The 19,069-nt window shown below is 33.2% G+C and overlaps 1 protein-coding gene and 2 pseudogenes across 1 annotated transcript; all 3 read left to right on the top strand.

Moving 5' to 3' along the window:
- The first annotated feature begins 301 nt into the window (after positions 1–301).
- Positions 302–2,479, top strand: LOC142624934 (zinc finger BED domain-containing protein RICESLEEPER 1-like; annotated as a pseudogene).
- Positions 2,480–4,904: 2,425 nt separating this feature from the next.
- Positions 4,905–8,033, top strand: LOC142623469 (zinc finger BED domain-containing protein RICESLEEPER 1-like; annotated as a pseudogene).
- Positions 8,034–15,647: 7,614 nt separating this feature from the next.
- On the top strand, positions 15,648–18,778 carry LOC142626513 (zinc finger BED domain-containing protein RICESLEEPER 1-like). The gene is made up of 2 exons (XM_075800351.1): positions 15,648–15,733; positions 16,950–18,778. The coding sequence occupies exon 2, from the start codon at positions 16,952–16,954 to the stop codon at positions 18,620–18,622; it is 1,671 nt and encodes a 556-aa protein (XP_075656466.1). The 5' UTR covers positions 15,648–15,733; positions 16,950–16,951; the 3' UTR covers positions 18,623–18,778.
- Positions 18,779–19,069: the final 291 nt, after the last annotated feature.

The following is a 19,069-nucleotide window of genomic DNA, read 5'->3' as shown; positions in this document are numbered from 1 at the left end:
ATCCATCATCTATTGTCAAAATTATAAGGGAATGTATGCTAGTAATTGTTCTTGCCAATGAACTCTTGCTCAACTAGCACCTCCTCCCCTTATAAATTCTAGGGGGAGGGTGAGGTCGTGCGTTCAAAATCCATTGGGTGCTTGTGTTCAACCTTAAGGTTTCCAAAGTGGTTTGTGTATTTCTTTTCCTCTTCATTAAGATTCAGACATTGAGATTTGTTGTTTCTTAGATCCATATTGAACCGGTGTTTCAATTGATGGGTTTTCTATCGTTAACTGTTGTTTTACTTGCTTGTTAGATATGGAGGCAGATAATGAAAATTATCAGACTAATGATGTTGAAAGAGACAGTGATGCTTGTGGTCATGAATTTGACCATGGTAGTGATCATGGTAACTCTCATGGATCCTCTTCAGATGATAAAAATAGTGTTAATGATTACGATTATGATTCTGAGCAAAGAAATGCAAGCCGGTATCTTGCAGTTTTGACATGCGCTACAGATGTGGTGCCTCGAAGGGGTTTGTTTGTGCAAACACTGTGTCGCAGTAATCCCGTATTTAAGAGAGTGCGTTTTGCTTCTGTACAAGATGAATGCTTCAAATTTTACGAGGACATAAAAGGGAATCTTAAACCATTATTGAGAAATCTTGATGGGCAGATTAGCCTCTCAGTAGATATACTGAGTTGTCGAAAGTTTTGTGAGTATATGTGCCTAAAAGCCCATTTTATTGATAAAGATTGGAATTTGATGAATTTGGTTCTCAATTTTCATCGTATAAGTGAAGTGGGCGATGATTGCATTGTTGAAGCCATTTTGAAGGTTCTGAAAGACTGGGACATTGGGAACAAGATAGCCAATACTACATTTCTAACTGGCTCAGTAGAAAACAAAGAGATTGATGAGATCAAAGATTATGTCCAAGAGACGAAGAAGCTCCAATTTAATGGTCAGCGATTTCGTCTGTATTGCTGTGCTGACACTTTCAAACGTATGGTGCAGGTTGCATTTGAAGTGATACAGACGACAATTTCCAGAATTGATTTTCTAATGTACTTTGGGAAACCACCCAGTGGCAGTAGGTGGGATGTAGTATATGACAGGCTAAAGATAGCTTTAGAGCGTGAGGCTAAGGATGAGTTCAAAGAAGAGTATGACCGGGACAAGCCATCTGCTGATGAGTGGAAGAAAGTTGAAGGCATTTGTAAACTCTTAGAGAGCTTATATAATGCAGCAAAAGCTGTCTTTGAAACAAAAGATTCAACGGCAGGCATCTATTTTCAGAATCTTCAAGAGGTACGGGCTACTTTGACCAAGGAGACTAATGGCCTGTTTGGATGTTTAAAAAAGGAGGGAGAGTAGAGTAGAGGGAAGGGGAGTAATTCAATTACCTTGTTTGAGAGTTTTTTAAGGAAGGAGGGGGAGGGGTTTGGAGGGGTTTGAAGGGGTTTCAACTACCTCCAACCCCCTCATTTTTAATTCCCCCAAATTGGAGAGATTTGGAGGGAGAGTAGAGCACATAAAATTATTGATAAAGTAAATTACCTAATTTACCCTTATTATATTTATAAAATTACAATGTTAAAAACAATGGGAAGGGCTAATTACTCCCTTCCCCCTTACTAATTATAAAAACATCCAAACAAGGTGGAGGGTAATCATTCTCCTCTACTCTCCTCCCCACTACTTCCCTCCCCTCTACTCCCCTCTACTCTCCTCCCTCTCTAAACTCCCAAACATGCCATAATTCTTCAGACAGTTTTATTAGAGATGTGGCTACAGAAATGCATAAGAGTTTTGAGAAGTATTGGAAAAAAATGTTCTTGGTTGGCAATTGCTACAGTGATGGATCCTCGGCATAAGATAACGTACTTTGAGTTCTCGTCCTCAAAATATGGTGGTAAAGATGGCAACACTGAAGTTTCTACCGTACTTATGGCCATTCGCAGTCTCTATGATGATTATAATACCCGATTTCCCCATAATGAGACTCCTGTGAGCAATCGTACTTCTTCTAATTCAGAAAGTGAGACTCCCAGGCCAGTTAAGCGGGGGTGCCTTAGTTCTGATTCTTCTAAGCGGTTACAAGATTACCAGCAGTTCATTGAATCTACTAATCCACCTCTGAAGCCGGAGCTAGATTTGTATTTGGAAGAACCTGTCTTGCCTTGGACCCAGGATTTCAACATTTTGAGTTGGTGGAGAGCTGCAAGCCCAAGGTATCCTATCCTTTCCAGGATTGCTCGTGATTATTTGTCAGTTCCTGTGTCTGTTGTTACTTCCATAGAGGAATTTTTTACCATGGAAAGACGAATCAGTCCACGACGTTATGCTTCCTTCAAACCAGACTTGATAAATGCCATAATGTGTGCTCAGAGTTGGGTCCCTACTGAACTCAAATCCATGGCTGAATCTTCTCTGGGGTTTGGGGAAATGCTGGAAGACATCAAATTGGTAGATGAATTTATTCAGAATTGAGTGCATTTTGTTGGTTCTTGTGGCTCATACTTTTTGTGTTACTTTTGCTGAAGGGTTTATTTAATATGCGTAGTTACTTTAGTGAATGCATATTATACTCCTTTAAGGGTGATGGCTTCCTCAGTAAAGAATGCCTTATTGTGTAGTCCACAGTTGTGTCCTGCTAGTGTCATGTCAGCTATTTGTTCTGTTCTAAGTGACTCAGAATGATTTGGTAGAGCAACTGTAATATGCTGAAGATTCACGTTACTCAAGTCTAGTATTTTATGAGCTTTTTTTACTTCTGCTGTTGTCAAATTTCATTACTCTGCATAAGTTTACAATGTTGTTGGTATTTTTCTTGTTTCCTATTTATTCTCCCAACAAATAGTGACAGTGAGCTAGAAGTCTAGAAAGAGTTATTTTAAGATCACTTTTATCATACCATTTTCCACAACTATTCTATGTGGCAGACTGTAACTGGTTGTCTATCACTTTTACATGAACTCATCACATTTTCTCCACCACTCATAATCAAACACATAGAATAGTTATGGCAAAATGTGTGAAAGTTTGTGGTCCTAGAATTTTTGGTTCTTTAAACCATTAATGCATTGGTTTTTCTGTTCAAAAAGTTAGTGTGTATTACTTAAGAAGCTGAATTATAAAGTATTTCGGCTGGAAAATCCAATACAAACCCAATGCAAAAGACTTGGAGAGTATTATCATTTAAAATCTAGTACAATCAATCGAAAGATTTAAGTTATAATATCCCTGTGAGACGACGTTAGGCTTGTACCTAAGATTAAGAGTATTTTAGATGTTGAATTATGGAACCCTGAATCTTGAGCCTCGCTATCCTTTTTTATACTCATTCCAAAACCATTGGAGTTTTTACAAACCCGGTAATTATCTTCACAAGATTGTTTCAAATGTAAAGGAGCAGTTATTTTGATGTATGCCTCAATATGTTAATGATATGGTACCCTCATTTTCCTTTAATACAACAACTGTATCACTTTTATCATAATTATTCTTCAATTTCTTAAATTTTAAATCCTCAATTTATTGGTTCAATTAACTTAAATGATAAAATCTCTTGTTCTCAAATAAGACCAGGAAACACACACAAATAAAAATTAGTGTCTTGACACAATGCTAAAGAAATGGGATTAACCCTGCAATTAAAAGAAAATCGTTACCTTTTGATTGTGAAAACCTATATATAATATCTAAAAGCTGAAACGTATTATTTATTATATCTACGCTCTTATTGAGCTACATCAACATAGCATTTCAGTTAAATTTTGGTCCATTTAGTCCATTTTAGTCAACTTTGATCCATTCTATCATTTTGGTCCATTCGGTGTACTTCAGGCTACATTGGTCCATTCAGTCAACTTCAATGTGTAGAAAGATGAGTTTCTTTATTGACAATTATTGATCCATTCGGTCTATCATTTATTGTTACTACACTCTTATTACATTTTTCTCATGTTATTGAAGTCATGTATTTTTTTCCTAATATGACTATATAAGTTATTTATATTTGCTTTCTCTTTAGATCATTTAAAATGTATAGAGGATGAATCGTTTGTTAAGAGAATTAAAAACAAATTTCAACTACGCATTACATTATTTTCAAAATATCTTACCTTATATAATTATTAAATGTGAAATGCATTATTTTCCTTGAAAATTAAAAAAATTACAAAATTTAAAACACTTTCAAATAACAAATATAGATAATTTCATTTGGAAAAATCTAATATATTGTATCGACTATACTTTGTTAGAAACTATTATAGTATTTTAAGAAGAGTTTGAAACTAACACTTACAAGTCTCATTTACTATTTTCATTTTTCACTTATGACTGGTAGATTATTAATAAAGGAACACTATGAAAACTCAAGATTGATAAATTATCAATTGCTTTAAAAGTTTAATTGGTTAGGGAAGAGAGAATTTGATCATGTAACTATGTAACTATTATACTAACAATATTATCATCAAATTGAATCATTCTTGCACTATATTGGATCGTAGTTTGGTTAATCAACATAACTTAGCAAAAATCAAAATACAACCACAATTAATTTACTTCTCACTACTATCATCAAATCGAATATTTATTCTGGGCTATATTGGATCTTAGTTTGATTAATCAACATGAAAAGCCCATTAACAAAACTGCAACTCATTTGTCAATGAAAACTCGTGGCCATCACTAATAAAATCCTCAACCGTCCGATCTAATATTGAGGCCACGTGGAACGCAATAGTGACCCCATGTTTTTTTTTTCCCGCTCAAAACCAAACGACAGCTCGTTTTACAAGGATCTCTCTCTCTCTCTCTCCCTTGCTTCTTTCTTATAAATGAATCAAAGAAAACCACAAAACCAAATAAAAACAAAGGAGGTTTCTGAACTCTGAAGCAGAGCCTTTTCTCTTAGACGTTTCGCTCTCAAAAGACGACGACACCAGGTATGTCATACGTTAATCTGATAATCAATGTCGTTTCATTATTTTAAAAGAGATTCTGTTTGGTTGCTGAGAAAAAAAAAAGCAAAGAAATCAAATAAGAAAGTAGTAGTAAAACGTAATGTTTCTTTGTATTGTTAGTTAAACATTGCTCAGATGATGAGATGAAATCATATATCTTATGCTATAACGTGCCTAAAGTTTTGCTTTAATATGGTGCATTTGGATGATGATTAAGGTTTTTAAAAAAAATGAATTTTTTATATTTGAAACCTTCATAATTTGGGAGTAATATTTCTTAGGACTGAAGTAGAAGTTCTATTCTTTATTTTCCTCTTATTCAAAGATATTGTAATTAACCAAACAGAGTGTTGAGTATTTCAGATCTTAGCAAGGTTAGTGCAGGGACGGCCCAACAAATTTTGAGGTGTAAGGGAATATATTTAAATGGGGTCTTTTTTATATTACTTAAATAATGTTTAACTACTTTTTCATATCATAATTTTTTTTATAACAAAAACCCATTCTTTTTATCCTGTAATATGCTTCTTCTTCTTTTTTTTGGAAAAAATGCTAAAGCTATAAAAAAATTTACTACAAGAAACTTACATATGATGTAGCAATGAATGTGATTAGTAACACTACAAGAAGATAATAAATATTTGAATGAATGATGTTAAGGACATTATAAATTTTACACCATGAGGCTTATAAAGATGTATCATCAATCACAAAAAGTAATTTAAAAATGTATTTAATAGGTTGTTGATGTCCACAAGTCATATTAATTGTCACATCAATTTGTAAAGGTTTTGAAGTAAAATTTATAGTATTTTTAACATTTTCCTATCTGAATTATTTTTTGTAATTAGTGACACATATTTGTAAGTCCTATATATTTAAAGTTATATTATCTCTAACATTACTCAATTCGTTGGAACTTCTTAAAAGTAGTGGAAAAATGTAAAACTATTTTTTTTTTCTTATATATCAAAAAATATTTTTTTAAAAAAATATATTTCAATTTTTGCTCCAAAATTTGGGGTCTTTCTCTAGTAGGGGCCTAGGCCTAGGGCCGGCCCTGGGTTAGTGAAAATAGAGAGAAAAGTAACACAAAGAAGGTTTCTTGAGTTCAATTTTTATCATACAAATTTTAAAGTTTCAATTTAGTTTCTGAAAATTTGAAAGGCATTAATTTTTTTTTTTTTTCTGTCAATCTGCCATTATTTAAATTTATTTTATTTCTTTATCTACATGAAAAAATTCAAATGGTGGTGGTATATTTTTCAGAAATGTCTGGGGAACAAGCAAAAGAGCTTGCTTTGGATACTGAAGCGAGAGTCCATTCTATGGACAATGAAAACTTTGGTGACACTGATGAAAATGTGGGTGAGAATTTGGTTTTTGATGAAGCAAAAGCAAGCCAAGCCCTTGCATTATGGATCTGCACCGCAGATGTGCCACTTCGGATCATTGAAGATCCCTTATTTCTTCGTTTTGTGCATTCAGTGAACCCATTTGCTAAGCCTGGCAATGTCAAATTGGTTAAGGCTGAGTGCTTGAAAATATTCAAGGAAGAGAGAGAAAATTAAACAAGTTTTAGCTGATTTCAATGGTCAAATCAGCCTCTCAGTTGATGTGTTGAAGTCTCCAGTGTGCAGTGAGTATATGTGCTTAACAGCACATTTTGTTGATGATGGTTGGGAAGTGAAAAAGTGGGTACTTGGTTTTTGCCGTGTTTGGGAAGAGGAAGATGATGTTTCCAAGATGATTCTGAAGTGTCTTTCGGACTGGAAAATTGAGAACAAGATATTCGCGATCACTGTGAAAAATGATAGTGATTATGTTGCTACAGTCAAGATTATTAAAGATCATGTTCAAGAAAAGAAGAAGCTCCAGCTGAAGGGTCAGCTATTTCATGTGTATTGTTGTGCTGACATGTTGTGTGCAATTGTTCTAGATGCATTGGCTGAGATACCAGTTAATGAAGTGCTTGATCATGTGGCTTGTGGGAGACCAACCTCACTTTGGCATCTAACATATCAGGCGCTAAAAGATGCTTCAGAATTATATTCCATGGGGGAGTTTTCTAGAGATGAGTATCATGTGATAGAAATACCGCCTGCTGATGTATGGAGTAAAACTGAAGCTGTTGTTAAACTTCTAGGAAGTATTTATAATGTGGCAAAAAGTTTGTTTGAGACAAAATACCCGACAGCTAACAACTATCTTCATAATCTTCAAGACCTTCAAGCAAGTTTGATTCGTGAATCGATGAGTTCAGATAGTTTTATCAAACCTATAGCTGAGAAAATGTTACAGAAGTTTGATAAGTACTGGAATGATATGTTTTTGCTGTTGGCACTAACTACACTGTTGGATCCACGTTTTAAGAAGAAATATTTTGAATTTTCTTCTTTAAAATATGAGAACAGTGATAGTAAATCACAGGTCACTGCTGTTTTGGATGCCATTCAGACCCTTTATGATGAATATGCAACCACTATTGATGAAAATGAGAAGTCTATGAGTAAATCTTCAGCTTTGTCTGCAGGCGAAGATAGTGATGGTCCCTGTCCTAAATCCAGACGTGTTGAGGAAGGCTGTGGCAGTTATCAAGATGGATTTGATTGGGTGAAAGAATATGAACAATTCACTCAATCTAAAGGTCGGCGCCCAAAGTCAGAACTGGATTTTTATTTGGAAGAACCTGTCATACCATGGATTGAGGATTTTGACATTTTTAGTTGGTGGAGAACCTCTAGCTCAAAATATCCAATCCTCTCTAGTGTGGCTCGTGACTTATTGGCAATCCCCATTTCAGTTGCCACTTCATATGACGCGTATGATACAACAGCAAGGAAGGTTGATCGGAATATAATCTCATCAGGGCGTGATCTTATGGGAGCTTTGATGTGTACTCGGAGTTGGAAGCAAAGCAACTCAGACAAAGATTAATGGGGTACTAAAAGTATGAATCTTGCAGATCTTTTTGTTCTATCTAACCTGTGAAGGCATGCCAAAAGGCCCAGAGCTATTTGAAAAGGAAGCAACTGTCGCATTACCAGAGATCTTCAACAGATGCTTTATTTGCTTCACTTTTTAATTAGGTTGCATAAATCAAATTACCTATGATGTCTATGACTTTTGATTGCGTTGCCTTTATGCCATAAATCTTGCTTTTGAATGTCTTTTAATTATTTACTTTGAAACTTGGTTTATGATAGTAGTCTCTTATAATGGTTGCATAATGACCCTAGTCAAATACCTTTATGCATATTTGGTGAAGCTAAAATTACTTATGTCAAGCATCATTATGTTTTTTAGTTCATCTGAGACGTGGAGCGTGATGTTATGATTTGCACCCACATGCACAATTTAGTGTTAGTCGAGTGAAGCTTGACTAGTTGGCGTAGTGCTTTTGTGGAGATGAGTATGTCCAAAAAAAATTTAATTGCCATCTCTGCATGCAAGTGAAGATTGCCCATTTGATGAACGCAGAATGAGCAATCTCTTTAATTAGATTAAGATCCCCATAGTATCTTTTATAGCGTCCAGATAATATGAGTACAGCACAAGGGAAATTGATTGAAGTTTTCCTTTCAGTGCGCGCGTGTGCATGCTCGTGTGCTTATGGTAATCATGAGGCATTATCCCATTTCTGTGGTGTACTTATAGATACAGGGAAGGCACCATTGAGGTGGACTCGCTGATTTGTATTATAAACTCCCAATATCATGTAAAAACTTCTTCTTTTTTTAATACTGGGATTCATAGTTCCTGCACTTAACATACTGAAATCTCGTTATAATTAAAACATCACACATCAATATTTATTTACATCTTCTGAATGATGAGATAGTTTAAATCAAATTATATAAGAATCAATATTAGAATTTTAAGAAATATTTTTCCTCCAACATGCATATAGAGTTTATAGTAGTTTCAAGCTTTTAGCATTTTCCTCCTACTCTACATCCCAGCCACTGTTTGAACCCCATGTGCCGACAAAGCATTTATCAATTGCCAAAGACTAGGATTTCACAAGCCAACCATACAAAAACGACCTCGTTTCACTCCCCCCTACACAAACACAACTCAAAAGAAAGACAAAAACTTGAAGCTAGACATTTATTTTTTGCCAAAGAAAAAAAAGAAACATAGAGGTCAGTTTAATTGGTTGAGTTCTAAAAGAAAAGAAACAAAAACGAAGAATTTTTGTTGCTCCAATTTCAGATTTGAGATCTTCAAGTTCTTTGCTCTTACACACGGAAGGATGAAGAAGACTCACGTAGGGCATGAATCTATATTTCTGTGTTGGCTTTGAAGCTTTTTTGTTGTATGTATAAGTTCTAAAGTACAGTGCTTTGGCTAATATTGATGGGATTAAAAACTCATCAAGATGATTCATAAGTACCAAACATGGACGGATGATTAATTTGTTGATCTGGGTTGTTCAAATGCTTTATTAAAAGCTAATATTTTTTACAATGTTATGTTTATGTTACTGAACTTGCTTGCTTTTATATATATATATATATATATATATATAAAGGTTGAGTTCGAATTACACCTTGTGTAACTCTGCCTAATAAATTGTCTAAAAAATTCATATTTTGAAAATCTCACTGTTAAATTACATGTTCTATATGTTCTTAACAATCATGTCAATTTTTATGTCAATTGGATGTTATTTACTATTTAATCCATGCACTCATCTTTCATGCATTATTTTAAATTACAAAAACTTGAATTTAAAAAATTTATTGATGATATGGTTATTAATCTTTGATCATCTTGAAATTTTGCTAGCACGGAAAATATACAAAGATAATATAATCTAATGGTAGATTTATCAAAATTTGCATCCAATTAAAAAATATTGAAAATATTACACCAAGTGTAACTTGAACCCAACTCATATATATATATATATATATATATATATATATATATATATATATATGGGTTTAGCTTATACTTTTTTAATTGAAATTTCCTTTTGTTTTAATAAGAGATTGCTACATCACCGACTAACTAAATAAAATGTGAAAATTAAAAAACACTACCACTTGACATTATATATTTAAAATAAAAGGATATGTCCAATTAAAAAAGTAATGGAGGTAAGCAAAAAAACAAAGATAAAATAAACAAGGATAATATTAATATAAGAAGGAAAAGAGGAGGAACCACAACCATCTCTAGAACTAGAGGAAGACCCAAATAGGAAGAGGAGATGTCTATAGGCTCATCCTACATACAAAAAGCAACTCAAGAAGCTAAACTATGGGCAAAACAATCTCTTGTTACGTAAAAAAATCCCAACAGGCAAGGAATTTCAAGATGCTAAAACTAAATGCATAAAGGGGGAAGGTAAATCAGGGGGATGGGATGGAAGTAAGTGCTAGAATGCTTCTATCACCATGTGGGGTTAGGAGATTTTTTTTTTTGAGGTAGATAGTAAGGGAGGAGGAGATGACATTCAAGCCATATACATGACTACCGTAGAGAATGTCATTACCACTAGACAATCACTTGAACTTGTGAGGTTAGAGTACATATATACTCTATCCCAAAAGTTTATGCCATAGGTTCACTATATTATTGGATTATTAGTGTTGGCTACATGTGCAAGGCACGTGTTGCCCCAATAGTGAGAAAATTAATATAAATTTTGTGTGTGAAACTGTGAATTTTGACTCACCCAATTTGACTATATTAAAAAAGAAGTCTAAGAATACAATAAAATATCACAATACCTTCATTTTTAGGATCCGAATAGATTTTTTTTTTTTTTTTTTTTTAGAGAAATGCTATATTCATAACATTTTTAGATCAAATTCTAAATGACAAGTTATTATTGGTTTTAAACTAATAGCATTATTATTGTTATTCTCAAAACATTTATTTTCAGTTGTGGTTAGTCACAGCCTCATATTTTATTATTTTTATTTCGACATGTAAAAAATTGATACTTCAATATTTGTAAAAATATTGTGAAATTTGTTGTGTCAGTATAACAATATATATGCCAACTTACATAAATATTTAAAAGAAAAAAAAAACACAAACCGATTACTGGGAAAAAAAAACTTTAGGCACAGTAGAAATTAATGTTAAAATGTTGTGGACTTAGCATTTTTTTATTTGATCTATAAGAAACTGAGATCTCAACAATTGTGAAAATATTGTGATAATAATAAGTGTTGTAACATTTTCTCAAAACATTTATTTTCAGTTGTGGTTGACTACAGTTTCATATTTTATTATTTTATTTCTACTTATAAGAGAATTGACACATCAATAATTGTGAAAATATTGTGAAATTTGTTGTGTCAGTACAACAATATATATGTCAGCTTACATAAATATTTCAAAGGAAAAAAAAAAACACAAACCGATTATTGGGAAAAAAAATTAGGCACTGTAGCTAAATAAACCAAAAGCACTGTAGCTCTAGTGTTATCCATCAATAATAGCTTACCTATGATTTGTTGTGAAATTAATATTAAAATGTTGTGGATTTAGCATTTTTTTATTTGATATATAAGAAACTAATATCTCAACAATTGTGAAAATATTGTGATAACAATAAGTGTTGTAACATTTTTTCAAAACATTTATTTTCAATTGTAGTTAGTCACAATCTCTTTTTTTTTTTTTTTTTTATTTCGACTTGTAAGAAATTGATACCTCAATAATTGTGAAAATATTGTGAAATTTATTGTGTCAGTATAACAATATATATACCAGTTTATATAAATATTTAAAAGAAAAAAAAACACAAACCGATTACTGGGGAAAAAAAACTTTAGGCACTATAGAAATTAATGTTAAAATGTTGTGGACTTAACATTTTTCGAGAAAATTACACTTTATCACCCTAAACTATGCACCAGATTACACTTTGCACCCTAAACTATCCAAATGCACATTTTGCACCCCAAACTATCCAAATGCACATTTTGCACCCTAAACTATTACACTTATCACACTTTACACCCCGGTGTTACTTTTGCTGTTATGTTTAACGGAATTTTGCTGCATATGACAAGCACATGCTTCTTTCTTAGGTGGAACAAACTTAAAAGACTGAAATGCCATTCTTTAAAATTAATTAAAACAACAAGATTTTGTTAAACATAACAGCAAAAGTAACACCGGAGTGCAAAGTGTGATAAGTGTAGTAGTTTAGGGTGCAAAATGTGCATTTGGATAGTTTAGGGTACAAAGTGTAATCTGGTGCATAATTTAGGGTGGTAAAGTGTAATTTCTCTGCTTTTTTTTTTTTTATCTATAAGAAACTGAGATCTCAACAATTGTGAAAATATTATGATAACAATAAGTGTTGTAACATTTTTTTAAAACATTTATTTTTAGTTGTGGTTAGCTACAGTCTTATATTTTATTATTTTATTTCAATTTATAAGATATTGACACATCAATAATTGTGAAAATATTGTGAAATTTGTTATGTCAGTATAACAATATAATTGTCAGCTTACATCAATATTTAAAAGAAAAAAAAAACACAAACCAATTACTAAAAAAAAAAAAGTGACTAATTAAACCAAAGCACTGTTATGGCTACAGTGCTACAGTGTATTGTGATAACAATAAGTGTTATAACATTTTTTTTAAACATTTTTTTTTTCAGTTGTAGTTGGCTACAATTTCATATTTTATTATTTTATTTCGACTTGTAAGAAATTGACACGTTAATAATTATGAAAATATTGTGAAATTTGTTATGTCAGTATAACAATATAAATGTCAGCTTACATCAATATTCAAAAGAAAAAAAAACACAAACCGATTACTAAAAAAAAAAAACCAATCTGATATTTTATTTTATTATTTTATTTCAACTTGTAAGAAATTGACACGTCAATAATTGTGAAAACTAAACCAAAGCACTGTTGTAGCTACAGTGCTATAGTGTATTGTGATAACAATAAGTGTTGTAACATTTTTTTTAACATTTATTTTCAGTTGTGGTTGGCTACAGTCTCATATTTTATTATTTTATTTCTACTTATAAGAAATTGACACATCAATAATTGTGAAAATATTGTGAAATTTATTGTGTCAGTATAACAATATAAATGTCAGCTTACATCAATATTTAAAAGAAAACACAAATCGATTACTGAAAAAAAAAAAAAAAAAAAACCAATCTCATATTTTATTTTATTATTTTATTTCGACTCGTAAGAAATTGACACGTCAATAATTGTGAAAATATTTTGAAATTTGGTGTGTCAATATAACAATATAAATGTCAGCTTACATCAATATTTAAAAGAAAACACAAATCGATTACTGAAAAAAAAAAAAACCAATCTCATATTTTATTTTATTATTTTATTTCGACTTGTAAGAAATTGACACGTCAATAATTATGAAAATATTTTGAAATTTGGTGTGTCAATATAACAATATAAATGTCAGCTTACATCAATATTTAAAAGAAAAAAAAAACACAGATCGATTACTGAAAAAAAAATTTTAAAAATTTTAGGCATTGTAGCTACAGTGCCAGTTGAATAAACAAAAGGGTTGAATAAATGGGAAAAAAAAAGTGACTAACTAAACCAAAACACTATTGTAGCTATAGTGCTACACAGTGCAAAAACACTGGATGTACAGTGCCAAGACACTGTGCGCGCATTTGCGCTTTTATTATAAAGAAGTAATTTTCAACTCAACTTATTACATGTGTATAAGCCTAGGTTGGATTGTCGAAGGGTTGTGCATATATATTTCATACTTTGTAAAATTTTAGGGTTCATTTGGTAATGTTGTTCTAATAACATTGTTTGTATTTTTTGGAAATACATGTGGGTGAAAAAATGTATAGAAATACGTGTAATGTTTTTTTAAAATTGAAAATTGTTGCTTAAAATTCCATACCAAACGGCCAGGTTTTTATAAACTATTTAAGTACTTTTAAAAAAAAATATTTACCATTCATATAATTTGCCTAAATTATATTTCAAAATTTCAAATTTGTGAAAATTAATGATTAAGATACCAAACTTAATCAAACTGAAAATGAAAATAATATTATAAAATAAATTTGTATATATGGTGGGTGGAGTTAGGCCATATTGGTTGAAAAAAACTATTAGAGCAACCACATCAGCTCTTTTAAAAATTTCTTCTATTTTACACAAAAAATCTACCTTTTCTATTTTACACTATCCCTACCTACATCAGTTCATCTATTTTAACCAACTTTTAATTAAATAATCAACTTTATCAAATATTTTATTATTTCTCTTTTAACTACCTATATACGTACCCGCCTCATTCTCTCTCTCCCATCTGAAATTGCTCTCTCTCTCTCTCTCTCTCTCTCTCTCTCTCTCTCTCTCTCTCTCTCTCTCTCTGTGTGTGTGTGTCTCTCTCTCTCTCTCTCTCTACCCATTTTCCAGACCACAGCTCCGACGAGCTCCGACCAACAATCCACCACAGCTCCGACGAGCTCCGATCCGACGATCCACCACAGCTCCGAGCCACGAGCTCCGATCCGACGATCCACCAAAGCTCCGACGAGCTTCGATCCGACGATCCACCACAGCGACGAGCGATGAGCTCCGATCCGACGATCCACCACAGATCCACCATCCACACTCCGATCCGAGCTCCGATCCACCATCCACAACTCCGATCCAAGTTCCGACCCACGATCCACACTCCGATCCATCATCCACACTCCGATCCGAGCTCCGATCCACCATCCACAGCTCCGATCCGAGCTCCGACCCACTATCCACACTCCGATCCACCATCAACACTCCGTCCCGAGCTCCGATCCACCATCAACACTCCGTCCCGAGCTCCGATCCACCATCCACGATCCACGAGCTTCGTATTTGTGTATCTGTCTTTTTTTTCTTTTTTTTTTAGCAAGTGTATCTGTGTGGATTTGTTTGTGCGTGGGGATGAGCAGTTAACTGAGAGAAGAGAGAGAAAAAAACGAGCGAAAGAAAAATTATTAAAAAATTGGATAACTGAGCTACAGTACCCGTGTAAATTTACACGGTACTGTAGCGATTTGAAGGAGCCTCTAAAATATACACAGTTATGCATGAGCTGATGTGGGTTGTTTTTGATCAAAAATGTGTAAATTTGAGCATTTTTTTTATTATACACATTTATACAAGAGCTGATGTGGTTGCTCTTACTTTGAATTTGACCCAACTCAAATCCAATCCAACAATGCAAAATGATTCTAATCGTCAAATTAGTGGGTTGGCCACACAATTTTTTCCACCGAGAGTCCCCCAAAAAGTAATATTACATTCACAAGAAATTTAACAACTTTTTCACATGTGTTGGGTTTGTATATTTTTGCAAATACTCGTATAGACTGACTATTTATATCACTTCTTTATTTATTATTAACCACATCTCTAAATTTCCAAATTTTTGGGTATGTACACTTTCTCCACCCCCAAAACTGACAATTTTCAGCTGAACAATATCAGCAAGTAAGCTTGTGCGTTGTGCCCATCAGTCCCATCACTAATAAAACCCTCAACCGTCCGATTCAATACTTGAGGCCACGTGGAACACATTAGTGATCCATGATAAGTTTTTCCCGCGCAAAACCAAACGACAGCTCGTTTTTAAAAGGAGCTCTCTCTCTCTCTCTCTCTCTCTCCCACTTCCTTTCTCACTATAAGGCATAAACGAATCAAAGAACACCACAAAACCCAAAAGAAAAGGTCTGAATTCTGAAGCAGAGCCTCTTAGACATTTCTCTCTCAGAAGACGACACAAGGTATTATGTCATACGTTAATCTGAATATCAATGTCCTCTCATTATTTTGAAATAAGTTCTGTTTGGTTACTGAGAAAAAAAAAAGTAAAGAAATCAAATAAGAAAGTAGTAGTAAAACGTAATGTAGTTTATTTATTAGTTAAATATCGCTCTGATGAAATTATATCATATGCTAACGTGCTTAAACTTTTTGCTTTATATATGGTGTGCTTGGTTTGGATGATGATTTAAGGTTATGTTTTTTTTCAAGTAAAAATATTTATTTTAGGACTTGATAATTTGGGACCAATTTTTCTTAGGACTGAAGTGAAGTGTAAAGGAAGGTCTATCTTTATTATCCTTTTCTTCAAAGATATTTTGATTAACCAAACAGAGTGTTGAAAGTTTCAGATCTTAGCAATGTTAGTGAAAATAGAGAGAAAAGCATCACAATGATTTACGTGGGCATGGTTCGACAATATGCCTACGCTACCAAAAAAAAAAAAAATAGTATCGGAAAATAAAGGAATTACAATGACTTTATAATGATTCCGAAGAAACCCTAACCCGCTAGCATCTAGACTAGAGACCAACCAATGTTACATTCCCATTCAAAATATGAGTCAATATCTCTAACACAGAGAACAACTGAAATATTATCAGTTTGGTGATAGATAATGATAGAAAAAAAAAAAAAAAAATCAAAGCCTCATTTTCTATCCTTTAGTTCATAAGAAGTGTCACATTCTTCTTTTAAAAAAGGGAAAAGCCCACTTATTGGGAAATGTTATTTTTTATTTTTTTCTCTCAAGGGCAAAGACGACAGGATTTTTTTAAAGATCATTTGTGTTTACTTTTCAAGACATGTTTAGTGTATGTTTGGTATAATTTATTTTGGCAAGCTGAAAATAAGTTGAGATTTGAATCAAAGTTAGATTTTAAAAAGCTGTACTTCAGAGAATAAACGGGCTTAATTTCATTTTTAAGCCATATTAATAGACAATAACACGTGTATGTTACTAGAGTTTCATAATTACAGCTTTGGCTAAAATACATATTTTGTCCCTAAAATTTGTTTGAGTTCAGTTTACGTCACTCAAATTTAAATGGTTGTAATTTAGTTTCTGAAAATTTGAAAGGGATTGATCTTATTTTTCTTTCCATCTGCCATTATTTTAATTTATTTGATCTCTTTATCTACATGATAAAATTCAATTGGTAGCGATATTTTTTTCAGAAATGTCTGGGGAGCATGCAAAAGAGAATGCTTTGGATGCTGAAGTGAGAGCCCATACTTTGGACAATGAAAGCTTTGGTGGTACTAATGAAAATGTGGGTGAGAATTTGGTTTTTGATGACACAAAAAGAGCCCGAGCTTTTGCATTATGGTTCTGTGCTGAAGATGTGCCACTTCGGCCCATTGAAGATCTTGTTCATATACTGAACCCACTTGCCAATCCTGTCAATGTCAAAATGGTTAAAGTTGAGTGCTTGAAAATCTTCAAGAAAGAGAAAGTGAAAATTGAACAAGTTTTAGCTGATTTCAATGGTCAAATCAGCCTCTCAGTTGATGTGTTGAATACTCCAGTGTGTGATGAGTATATGTGCTTAACAGCACATTTTATTGAGGATGGTTGGGAAGTGAAAAAGTGGGTTCTTAGTTTTTTCCGTGTACGGGGTGAGAAAGATTATGTTTCCAAGGTGCTTTTGAAGTGTCTTTTGGACTGGAAAATTGAGAACAAGATATTCACGATCTCTATGAAAAATGGTAATGATTATGATGCTACAGTGAGGATTCTTAAAGATTGTGTTCAAGAAAAGAAAAAGCTCCAGCTCAATGGTCAGCTATTTCATGTGAATTGTTGTGCTGACATGTTAAGTGTGATTGTTGGGGATGCATTGGCTGAGATAGCAGACATTATTAATGAAGTGCTTGATTTTATAGTTTGTGCGAAACGAAGCCCATATTGGCAACTAACATATGAGGGGCTAAAAGAGGCTACAGAGTTATATTCCATGGGAGAATTTTTTGGAGATGAGTATCATGGGATACAATTACCACCTGCTGATGCATGGCATAAAGCTGAGGCTTTTGTTAAACTTCTAGGAAGCATTCATAATGTGGAAAAAAATTTGTTTGAAGCAAAATATCCTACAGCTAACAATTATCTTCATAATCTTCAAGAGCTTCGAGCAAGTTTAATTCATGAATCGATGAGTACAGATAGGTTCATCAATCCTATAGCTGAGAAAATGTTACAGAAGTTTGATAAGTACTGGAATGATATGTTTTTGCTATTGGCACTTACTACGCTCTTGGATCCTCGTTTTAAGAAGAAATATTTTGAATTTTCTTCTTTAAAATATGAGGACAGTGATGGCAAATTTCAGGTCACTACTGTTTTGGACGCCTTGCAGACCCTTTACGATGAATATGCAAACACTATTGATGAAAATGAGAAGCCTATGAGTAAATCTTCAGCTTCTTTTGATTGTGAAGGTAGTGATGGTCCTTGTCCTAAATTCAGACGTGTTGAGGAAGGCTGTGGCAGTTCTAACGATGGTTTTGATTGGGTGAAAGAATATGGACAATTCACTCAATCTAAAGGTCGGCGCCCAAAGTCAGAACTGGATTTTTATTTGGAAGAACCTGTCCTACCATGGATTGAGGATTTTGACATTATTAGTTGGTGGAGAGCCTCAAGCTCAAAATATCCAATCCTCTCTGGGGTGGCTCGTGACCTATTGGCAATCCCCATTTCAGTTGTCACATCGTATGATGCGTATCATACAACAGCAAGGCAGATTGAGTGGAATCTTATGTCCTCAGGGCTTGATATTATGGGAGCTTTGATGTGTACTCGGAGTTGGAATCAAAGCAACTCATATAAAGATGAAGATGAAGATTAATATTAAAAGGGCATGAAAAGCATACATCTTTCAGTTCTTTTTGTTCTATTTAACCTGTGAAGGCAATGCCACAGAACCATTGGAAAAGGCAGCAACTGTCTTGATTTTGCATTTTAGCAGTACCAGAGATCTTGAACAGATGCTTTATTTTCTTCACTTATTGGTTAGGTTGCATGAATCAAATCACCTATGATGTCTGTGACTTTTGATTGCATTGCCATTATATCATATAGCTTTTGAATGTCTTTTGGTTAGTTATTTTGAAACTTGGTTTATGATTGTGGTCTCTTATAATGGTTGCGTAATGACCCTAGTCAAATCCCTTTATGTATATTTAGTAAAGCTAAAATTACATTGTGTCAAGCATCATTTCGTATTCTAAGGTCATGTATATATTTTGAGATTCTGAGCATGTTGTTATGATTTGCACTCACATGCACGATTTAG

The sequence above is a fragment of the Castanea sativa genome, chromosome 2, assembly GCF_040712315.1.
Source record: "Castanea sativa cultivar Marrone di Chiusa Pesio chromosome 2, ASM4071231v1".
NCBI classification, from domain to species: domain Eukaryota; kingdom Viridiplantae; phylum Streptophyta; class Magnoliopsida; order Fagales; family Fagaceae; genus Castanea; species Castanea sativa.
The sequence above is the reverse complement of the archived record's forward strand: the minus strand, read 5'-3'. Positions and strand labels throughout refer to the sequence as shown.

Bases quoted from the DNA above. Each gene is read 5' to 3' on its own strand.
- LOC142626513 (XM_075800351.1), top strand. From the start codon at position 16,952: ATGTCTGGGGAGCATGCAAAAGAGAATGCTTTGGATGCTGAAGTGAGA.